This window comes from Centruroides vittatus, unplaced genomic scaffold, assembly GCF_030686945.1.
Source record: "Centruroides vittatus isolate TY-2023 unplaced genomic scaffold, ASM3068694v2 contig_1824, whole genome shotgun sequence".
Lineage (NCBI taxonomy): Eukaryota > Metazoa > Arthropoda > Arachnida > Scorpiones > Buthidae > Centruroides > Centruroides vittatus.
This window is the reverse complement of record NW_027121123.1, coordinates 635,383-647,537: the sequence shown is the minus strand read 5'-3', so window position 1 is coordinate 647,537 and position 12,155 is coordinate 635,383. Positions and strand designations below refer to the sequence as shown.

Genomic DNA, 12,155 nt, shown 5'->3' with positions numbered 1-12,155 from the left:
CTCTAAAAGATTATTCATTAATTATTAATTCGAAAAGACAAAATGTTATTTTCGAAGGTGATAATTAATTAATTTTTCTAAGTTTTGCCTTTAATATTATAACAGAAAGACTTTGTAATTTATATAATATGCAAATGAATGTGTTCAAAATTAACTAGCTTTAACATCTGTTATGGAGATGTTACCATTGTAATATATGCATATAAGTTCTGTTAAGCCTAAACACTCGAGACACTTCCCTCGAATTTTTTCACTGTTTTTTTTTTCTTTTTTGCATTTTATGTTATATTAGTATTTTAATTATCGAAGAAATTATATTTTATTTATTTTCAGTTCTTTCTGTTCTCGAAACAAACTCTTAATTATGATAAAATTGATAGAAAATATAGGAATTTCTTCTATTGTTAAGGATATTTTATTAATGTTAATCGCTCTCAATTATCAAATTAATTTCTGCTGTGAGTTCAATTCTAGTAAACAATAACATTGTAGACTGTTTAATTACTTATTTAAATCTAATTATAAAAAATATAACGAATTTTTAAACCTCAACATCAGAAAAGATAATGGTAATGATGTTAAAGAAAATATTAATATCTTATAATGATAATGACATTTCAGATTTAAGAATTAGTGAATTAGATTCAGTATAGAATACTCCCAAATGGAATATCTTGCTGCAATGCTCTTTACAAAAAAAAAAAATGTTTCTGCAGTTTGGAGAACAATCGATTATTATTTTCTTTTTTTTTCTGAAGAAATTTTTTAGGAGATTAAAATGCTATATGTTAAACTCGTTGTGTAATTATAACATCAAATAAATTTAAAGTTTCATATAACTAGATTTATATTGATTATAACTCATTAAGAGTTTCAACTCTTTCATTAATTTTCATTAAAAATATATATTTTTCTCTGCAGTGTGCCTCGATGCTTTTACTTTTTGTTTTAACACACACACACACACACACGCACGCACTCACTCTCTCTCTCTCTCTCATCATATATATATATATATATATATATATATATATATATCTATGTACAGTATGTACACATACATTCATATATATTTATTTACATACAGCATTAGATTTTAAGAATTTTTATACCTTATCTATTTTTCAAATTTACGTTAAATTTTTAAATATTCTTGTTTCTAATTTTATAACTCTTATAAATAATATAAAATTAAATTTAAACAATTACGATTATTACCTTACATTTAATTCAAAGCTTTTAATGGCTTTAAATTTAATATATTTGTTTGTAATAATTTATTATGTTATTTGTATGTTATATAATATGAAAGGTATATCTAAATGATTATATTATAATCTGTTAAAGTTTAATAAATATATATTATGTATAATGATAATAAAATAATTATATATAGTATCTATACGAATATATAATGATAGAAAATTTAAAGTTTTAATATATATATATATATATATATATATTTAGTAAATGCCACTTATGATTTATTATATGGAAAAATATAATAAATTTAAAAGTTTTACAGATAATTTATATAGTTTTATTTCAGCACACGACTGAGAAAATTTATCTTTTCGATCGAAATTGTATAATCTTATTGACAGAAACCGAAAAAATCTTTATATAATTTCCACATACTTAGAAGCTAGCTAGATGTTAGAATTTTTAAGAAGCCACAAAAAAGAAAATTATGGAATATTTTCTAACAAAAAGTTTTCAGTAAAAAGTTTTCAATCATTTGTAAAAATACAAAGTTGTGTTTTACCAACAATTTCCAATGGTCTGTAGTTTAGTGGAAAAACTTCCTTTTACCACACACAAGAAGTTGTATTGGACAAGTGGTCAGTTTGTGTCAGACAGATAGCGTGACATTCCAGACATTTCCCAAACAGTTCTGTATCTATTGAGTGAAAAAAAAATAAAAAAATATAAGAAGAAAAAGAATGGGAGGAAAAATTACACTTCTGTCTTTCCGGAAGAGCTATGTCATTAGTACAATAGGGTTAATTATGTTACACAGATTACCCTCAATACGATTCAACTTGTATATATTGTAACTTGTTCACCTCATTTGCGATGTTTGAGTTATCATTAACGAAATGATGACGATGTTGTTTCGCCGATATCTCTTGTTAAAAAGAATTTTTTTCTGAATCTATCCATTTTTTTATTTTTATTTCAGTAAATTTATGTAAACAGTAATTTATTCGGGCTATATGTAATTGGCTATTACAGAGCTTCACAATTGTTTCAGTTGTTCGTATCAACGTTTAAATGGCGTTTTAATCTATACAATGCGTAAATAAAAACTTTAATGTGCACATTTAATGTGTACAAATGCGAGTAAAAAGTTTTGTTAAATAAATTGAATAGAAATTAATTAAAATTATTTATGTAAATATATAAATATAACACAGATTAATCAATTTACACGTATAATTAATATTTATAAAAATTATTATTATTATTATTTTTTTAGACTTTAATCTTTAGTAAAACTTATAATTAATTAATTTCTGATAGTTAATTTTCCGATATTGTAAATGGAAAATTAATTTCAATTGCTCTGGGTAAATATCTTGTTAGATAAAGATCTTCAATTATCCTTTCTTCTGAAAATGATAAATGTGATTCTTACAGTTTTCTCATTAATACCAAGTTGTGTTTACATCATTAATGTCCTTGATGAAGTCATGCCAAGTAAATTAATTTTAAATGAAAATTTTATAAAAGTATTATAATTCTATATTATGAAATTGTATAGGTAATTAAATTATGTTATAACACTTTCAGCGATATTCACCACTCTACCTTTGACATTCAACTAAGTTATTTATAAATGACTATAAAGTAGTTATTTAAAAATTTATCGAATTTTACATTTTTAGAATTTTACAGAAATTTAATAGCTGTAATATAATTTTTAATAATATTTACGGTGATTTTAGATGGATATTATATTCATGAGCATAAGAGTCACAGAGATGGGAAAATGGAACACTCGTCCCCCAAGAATTGAGTAGAAAATTCTTGTTTACTTAATAAATTTATAAATATAATAAATATAGATTTATATACATTATGTATGTGTTTTTGTGTTGATGCAATACTGTATTCTATAATCTACTTATAAAAAAACAAAAAAACTATATTAAATTATTATATAAAAATTTATTGATGTAATTATATGTTTTCAAGGTTTGCTCCCCCCTAGAAAAGTTTTTCTGCAAAAGCCCACGTTCACGAGAATATAATTATACAGTAAAACCTATACGGAACCTGATTAAAACCGAAACCTGCCAAATCGGAAAAATATTCGGTACCGTGCCATTCCGGTTTACACAGGTTTTACTGTACATAATTTAGGGAAAATTTACGGAAAATTTTAATATTATACTATATAAGAAATGTAGTAAAATGTACATCTACTTTTATATTTTTTAATGTGATCTGTAGTTAAGTTATAATTATTTTATCAGAAATCTTTTAGTTTATTAGCATCATTGTATCTATTGCCCAGAGATTTAGTCAAAGATAAAGCTTTTCTATGTAATTTGCATAAATAAGAGGAACATAGCAATCAATATTTGTTATAAAAGAAGAGAAAGCACGACAGTATCATTTTATTTTATTTTATTTTTTGTTTCATAAGAAAGTTTTATCACATATCTACTAATAATAATAATAATAAATTCCTTCTTCCTTTAAAAATGTTTGTATAAAAGAAAATAAATTAAGCTTTAATTTTAATACTTTATAAATTTTCGTGTCACGTTATCTATGAAGATTATTAATTTATTTTATTATTAATATATCAACGTAACAATTCTTATTGTACAAGGCTAATTCATAAAGGCAACGTCTTTGTTGCTTATAAACGTCATTGACGTTCGTCATGCAGTTCATGTCACATTGTAACAAGTCATTTAATGCTTAGTCAGATAAAACATAATTATAAGTGACATTCACATGCAGTAAATATGGTGGAGAAATATAAATTTCTGCAATATATATATATAACGAAATAATACAAAGATTTCGAGCAATTTTATGATTTAAAATTAGTTTCAAATTTTATATAATGTAATACATAATCTAATTCATATAATTATATTAATAAAACTACTGTATATATGTATATATTTATTATTTTTTTAAAGAGACTCTACAAGTGGAGAAACATCTGGTTTTGTTTCCCTTTATGTTTACTATTGCTTCTTGTGATGAAGAATCGCTATTGGTGACACTCCGTCCAAATATTTATTTTGAGTAAATCCGGATAAAATAACAGTTATTTCTCTGCAAAATATATATTAGATTTTGATGGAAAACTTTTAGTTTATGATAGAATCGAAGGAAGAAATTATATACTTATATATCATATTCTCGATTTTGATAGGTATTTGAGAAACATGGTTTCTACATACTCTCCTCGAAGGAAACTAAAATAACATTAACAGAGAAAAGATAAATTACGTTTAATAGTTTATCTAACGAAAAAATAAAGGAAAATCTGGCATTCCTTTCTCTCCTTCTTTTCAAATAATATTTTTTGAAATCTAGTTTCTACCAAATTTTATTTACATTTTTACAAATAAACTGAATATTTATTCACATTTAATGTTATTCAAATGATAAAGGATTAAATTTTAATTCAATAGTTACATTTAATACGAGACAAAATAAATTTCAAAATGTAATAATGATTGTAACAATAGATTATGCCTTTAACCATTAGGACATTTACACTGGAGCAATAATAACTTCCAACTATAATGGTAATTATAAGGTATACAGTATTATTGAGTCAACCACGTTGCAGTGACAAGCTCTTATTACATATCTACAATTACTTTGTTTGACTTTCTACTTTCTTCTGGATCATATCTTATTAGTGCATGTTGTATCATATTTCCTATAAATCCTTATTAAAATTTATATTTTCTAATAAGTGAATACGCTTCTATTTAACCGTTTTCAATTCAAAACAATATTTAAACAGAATAAAAAAAAAATTAATATCACATTCAAAATCCTTAACGACAACAATCAAATTTTAATAGGTTTTATTCATTCAGAAAATATTTTTATTGCTTATGAAACAACAACAATAATAATAATAAACAAATTTAAATATTATTGTTCCTCCCTAACGAGCTAGAAGATTAAAAAAATAATAATATTTTTTCAATTAAATATCGGTAATTTATATAATTCAAAATTAATAAAACGGAAAATTAAAATAACGTTGACTTCGTTTATGTTGGGGAATATCGCTATAGCATAGCAAATAATATGAAGTTAGTTCGTTAGAGCGTAAAAACAAATTTGTGTTTAGAAAATATAAAATATACAGCGTGTATATATATATTTTTTTCTATACATAAAGCAAGAGGCAATTGTATAGAATGGTCCAAATGGCCATAATGCAGTTTTCTTATTTTTCCTTAAGCGTCTTCCCACTTACAGCTCGAATGTTGACTCTTGACACACTACCAATCTCATCACATAGAAGCAATGATTGATTAGTAAAGAATCCGTTAAGAGCTGGAGTAAATGGAGCAACTAGTTCGTGGATTGTATGCCGAAGCCAATTCGCCAAATTTACTTGATACTTTCTCACAATTCAACCATATATTTATATAAATTCTCTTTAAAAAATTAAAACAACTGCTGTGTTTATAAGGCACACACTTTCAGTAGAAATACAAATTTACACTTCATGATTAATTTACTTTTATTTTTAATTCCTAAAAACGAATAAATATTTAGTAAATATCTTTATCATTTAATATTGTGATGTGTATAATATTTATTTTATATATTTTAATCATTATAAAGCGTAATTTATTGGATTACATTACATTAATTTGTTGATATGCTGTAAGATAACGAAGACAATTATCTTTATTTGGAAACATATGATAACAATTATCATATTTCGACGAACCAATTATACATTAAGTCACATTATTATCTCTTATCGCACCAAATTTACTTCCTCCCCATAATAACAATCTTTATATGATTAAAAAGAAAAGTTATTAAAGTATTAAATTTGAGTTTTATGTTGTTATGTCTTTCATAACATTTATTTAAAAAAATAATAATAAAATAAAATGATAATGGTTAAAATTTCTTGCTCTCATTCTCTAAATACATTTAAATTTATTTTTAAAAATAAAAAAAAAATATTCGATTATATTGAGTAATTTAATATAAATTTTACTTGATTATAAACGAATAAAATATCATTTTAAATTTGCTAGATAGACAATTACTGAGTATCGTGATATTTAGAGAATGAGATAATTTAATTTTGAAAACTATTGCTTCACTAACCTTCAATATAACTCTCAGTTAATTAAACAGACTTACTTGTTAATGTAACGAACGCAGCTGTATAATTTCTATTTGCATAGTTATGTGCATTTTCTTTCTTTTTAAATATGTATATTTTTTATGTTAAAAGTACAGAAATAATTATAAAAATTTAGAATTTTCTTTAGTAAAAATATCAATATCGAAAGTGTTATGAAATAAATATTGAACAGTCGAGAAGGTATGTGAAAAAGTAGCATTGAGAATGTCTGTTCAATGCAGGTACTGGACAGAAATATCTCTACTGTATAAATTGTCCACTACTAGGATTTACTTCAAGAATTTTCTTCTGATGTATCTCGACCTAAATATGAAAAATATTTACTTTAAAAATTTCGATATGTATAAATATATATATATATAAATATATATATTATAGATTATTTTTCATATGTTTACTATGTATCACTACAACGAATGAATTTTCTATTCTTTTAAGTATAATACACGTTTCTATTAAATATACGTTTGATTATTCGTATACATTTTAATAAAAATATATAAAATATACACCTATTTTTATAATATTAAAGCATACATCTATGCTAAAACACATTCATTATATGAATTTTATTACCGTAAAATTTTAAAGATTATTCATAAATAATATCGTTATATATATATATGTTAAGAAATTAAACTCGATATTTTTTTATTAGGAGAAATATATTTTATATTAAAGAATTTTATTTAATAAAGTCATATTTAGTGTTAAAAGTTTTCTATCGGTTTGAAGCATGCGCGATAGTAAGTCGGGTAAGTGAAGTCGTTCACTTTAAGCTTTGCTATCGGTGAGACCAGACGATCTATGAAATCTTCTCTGAGAAGGACTAGAGTCTCATGCACTCTGCCTTTGGTTAAATAACGTCAACTATAAAATTACGAGAGAACCATTAATTACTTCATTACTTGGGTGTCTTGAAAGACATGAAAAATCATTTATGCCAGAATCTGATCGTCCTTTTTATTATATATATTTGGCCTTCTTCGGGACATACACCTGGTAAGTTATATATTAAATTTCTTATATTAAAAATTAATTAAAATTTAATGTTAAAACGAATTCCACTCCCCTCTTTCTGTTTTAAGTTCGATATTTTTTAAAATGGACGATGATACTGTTGGGTTTATTTAAATTTTTATTAACTGAATATGATACATTTTTAGTGAATTGTGTGATATGTAGTTGTATGTTTCTGTAAATTTAGAAGAGGATAACATGTATAGTTAATAACGTACGTATGTTTATTAATCTAGATAATTTTTTATCGAGAAAATTTGTAATTTTATCTTATATTAAAGCTATATATAGTAAATAAAATAGTAGTATTTTTGAAAATTGACATAATCAATGGCAGAAAATTGCACGTTTCCTGAATTTTTGATATAATATTACCGTATACATAATAATGCCTTTAACTAAAATACACTAGAATATTTTAAATCTTTATAGTTTATTCATTATAAAAAATTTAACAATAATATATATAAAAAAAGAATATTTAGTAACTTTAAAAGAAAAAATAAACATTATATATTTTTCACTAAGGATATTGCTAGTGATAAATAAAGTCATTATTATAAATATTTTAAATTTTCATTTACGAAACTTATTATCATGCCTGACAAAGAAGCTCTTTATAAACAATTTCGTAGTTTAATTGAAAAGAATTACCTATGTGGTCTTATTACATTCTTTCTTTATACATGAAGTAGATAAATAACAATTTACGAGATAAGATGATAATTATTCATCTCTCTTATTTCCATCCATATTCAATGTGAAGCTCTGCACAGCTAATCATCTCTCCCCCTTTCTTCCGTCCTCTTATTTCATTTTAGATGCTACATTATTGCCTTTAGATTCTAAATTGTTTTGTTTAGACTTTTAATATGTATCTTAATATGGAGTCTTATTACAGGCATTGTAGTGGTGACAGGTATAAACACAGACGGGCTAATAAACACTCGTGTAGGATCGATTCTTGTGAATGCTTCCTTAATCAATGACAAGTCGTATAGTTAAATGATAGCTTCCTCTAGAATTCATTTTACTACAGTTTCGTGTTTTATATATATTATACAAAATTTACAAAAACAGGAATTTCCTTAATTATATTCCATGACAAATTTTGAAAATAATTAACTACTTTTATTCTCTTTTATTTAATCTTCAGAGATTTGCATATGGTTTAGCGGATTTTCTGTACTACTCTGTTGTTTGTTGTCTTAGAATAAGTTTGTATTCAATTATCCTCTATCTTTGTTAATCAAATTATTACTACACTACGTTATTATATATATTTTAATTATTAAAATTATCCCTGTTAATATATATATATATATGTTTAATAATATTTTCAACGTTTTTAATTCTTTGTTCTGGTATGTTTTTATACGCTATTGGTAGTTTTTCTTTTAATATTCCTCTTGATATTTCGTTGATTAAACAAAGTGTTACAACATGAATAAAGTACTTCTTATAAAAATAAATTCTTTAACAGTTAAAAAGAAGATAAATTTTTCGTAAGTTTGAGCACATACCTAAACGAATTCTTTTCAAATGTGTAAATCATTTTGAAAGAAACCGTATAAATTCGAAGCAGAAAAATAGAATCAGCGGAAATCTTACATGAAAACTGCCAATTCATTCTACAGTATTGAAAGAGTGAAAGATTTCTTTTCTTTATTTTTTTTTCCGTTCTTCGAACATAAACGAAAAGTCATTCACTTTTACTAAAGAACGAAGGGCAAATCCTTATCATCTCTCATCTTTTTTCATCAAAAAAATTCTATTAAACCATATATTTTTATACGAAAATTCTAAAGAAAGCTTTCCATTCCGTAATGAGTTTTGAATAATGTTCATTATGTTCATAACGACATTTATAACATGATATAATATATCAAACATTACATTATAGTTTCCTCCCCCGATATCATAAACTGTGTCATTTACATATACAATATCATATATGCAAATGAATAAGTGATTGTGTCAAAGGTGCGATGAGATAATTATTATGTAAAATCCGCTAATGTATAGATAGAGTAATATTATATACATATATGCAAAGTAAGAATGATAGAAATCTTATTAACGTGTTAATCATATTATTTACCTAATTTAAAAATTAATATTTTCTTTAGTTAATTATATTTAAATGTAAAACTAAGAAGAAGAAGAAGAATATATTTACTTTACGAATAATAAAATTCATTTTTAATATATTTACTTTTGTAATAAACTCTATCTAATTTTAGACTTTTCTTTATTTATTTTATAAAACAAAGATTTTTGCGCTCGCTTGCCATTCAATAAACAAGATTTTCATTTAATACAACTTTTTCTCTATTTTTTATTATTTTTTTTATCAGAATAAACTATTTTCGCCAGATTCACTGAAATAATTCAATTTTCCAAAGACTCGATAACCATGCATACAAAAAGAAAAACAGAGAGGATTGAGAATCAGGATGATTTTCTTATTTTATTTTATATATATATATATTTTAATATTATAAAAATAAAAGGAGTTATATTTAAACTACACCTCGGACAGAAATCAAAGAATTGTTTAGATTTAATCTTGATTTAGAAAATTTCTTTATAAAATAAGTTATTGTAGGGGGGAAAGGTTTATGCTTTTATATTTGCCCATGGAAAGATGTTTAGAATATTTTCTCGATTTTACTAAGTGGTAAATTGTTCTTGTCTCCAGTTCTTTTTTTATTTTTGTTTTTTCAATGTCACTGAAAATCGACAGATATCAGATGACAGGTTAGACATGCTCTTGGCAAATAAAATGCGATTATCTGACAAAAATTGAAAGAAACTTAAATTAAATATTCCAAGTTTGTTTTGTATAATAAACATTTAAAGACATAACATAATTAAAATCTAGAAAAATTCTGCATATATAACATTTTTCTGTACTCTAGAAATTGGAAAAAGTCTTTTTACAAATGATTTTTTGTTTTTGTTGTTATTTTTAACCGATTCGTGTAGTTTTTAACTACTATTAAAAATAGTTAAGGTAAATCCAAGAATGTTAAATAGCCTAAATAAAAGAGAAAATTAAATTTAATTGAATTTCTTTTCATTTAAGTTATTTAACTAACGTTACTTAAACTCAATCACTGAATATTTTCATCCAATTCTTCGACGTTTCTTAACCATGTTAATGCTAAGAGCGCTAATGCTACAAGAATAGAGAAAGCAAGAAAAATAGAATTTTTTTGTTTATTTTTTTAAATTTAAGAAAAACTCTATACATTTATATTTTTACTGTTTCTTCCCTGTTCTTGTAGCATTCGCCAGCATTTAATTATAATTAAGATGGGAAGAATTGAATGAAAGTATTCAATGATTGTGTTCAGTTAATGTTAGTTAGATGAAAAGGAATTCAATTAAGTTATATTTTCGTAATAAGATTTTCTTATGTTAACATTTAATGTAGTATTTTTTTTTACAAAACACTATTTTTATCAGAAGTATTTTTATTACAACAGGAAAAATACAAAAGAAAATATTTGACTGGATTTATGATGGATATAAAAAAGATTTCTGTTTTATTTTTAGTTTTATATCATTTACTTCTTTTGTATGATGTGTAATAGTTAAAATGCTAAATATTTGAATATGTTAAACTTACCTGACTAGAATGACCTTTAAACATTTCAATCACGGATGTTAAAAAAGTCTGGAAACCTTTAATTATACTGATGACATACAATGTCCTATAAAAATATGTTGAGGTATATTCCATCTCATTTTTCATAACACAGATTTTAGTTGCGTGTACCACTTTATTGCCGGATGTACTAGTTCAGAAAGACCGTTTTACGCCCATACTCACGCAATATTGATAATGAAAGAAAATGGTTCTACTGAAAAATCTGTAGAAATATATCCATTCTTACATTTAATATAAAAAAAGAAAAAAAATTTCCGTACTAGCTAATTCATTTATAAATATATTAAATATAAAATAGTAAATTAAGTTAATTTTACAAATGATAAATATAATTTAAAATTTGCTTTGTAATTACAAACGTTCAGTAATGAAATATAAGCAAGCTCTTTCATTATTCTAAGAGCTTGGCAGCTGAGAGGAAGTATATATATTGAATTGGATACAAATGGCTTAATTACAAGAGCAGTCTGTTAAGTCTTTCAAAATGAGTTAAATGTTAAGAGCAGAGAAAATTTTAGAATAGATTTAGAAAATTTATCCAAATGGACTCGCCAAAGATAAAACTGAAACGAATAATGAGATGGCTATAAATGATCCATATGAGGTTGCTGCATATCGTATATATAAGTAAGAAAATAGCTTTTTTTACTGTGCTGAGAAATGGAATTTAACGTAAAGCTTCTGGAAGATCGGTAGCTCTTTTCTGATATAAAGATGATATATAACTGGGGATAGCGAGAAGTTTCGTCACCATGACATACAGTTAATCCACTTAAACCTTTACTGGTTACTCTCTTCAATAGACTATATTGCAAGCTTTTGTCACGCAATCTAGCATGTTCGAAACCTTTATATACACACAAAATTTTCTCTTCTAATATAGAATTAAAGACTGATAATTCTTCAACTGGAAAGTTTTGTCGCTATTACAAATAGTATGTAGGTCGTCGATATGTAGACAGTTTAATAGTTATTGATATAATTCTTTCTGGAAATAATTTGATTTTAATAACTTTCAATTGTTTTCATTGATATAATTTAAATTTTATATTTATTTTCTAATAAATAATTCAATTG

The 12,155-nt window shown here is 24.3% G+C and overlaps 1 protein-coding gene across 2 annotated transcripts in view; it reads left to right on the top strand.

Moving 5' to 3' along the window:
• The first annotated feature begins 7,178 nt into the window (after positions 1-7,178).
• Positions 7,179-12,155, top strand: part of LOC136969845 (lachesin-like) — a 119,031-nt gene continuing 114,054 nt past the window's right edge. For both annotated transcript variants that reach the window (XM_067264132.1, XM_067264131.1), the window contains exon 1: positions 7,179-7,384. In XM_067264132.1, coding sequence (XP_067120233.1) covers positions 7,309-7,384 — 76 coding nt within the window. In that variant the 5' untranslated portion in view covers positions 7,179-7,308. The remainder of the gene's footprint in view (positions 7,385-12,155) is intronic.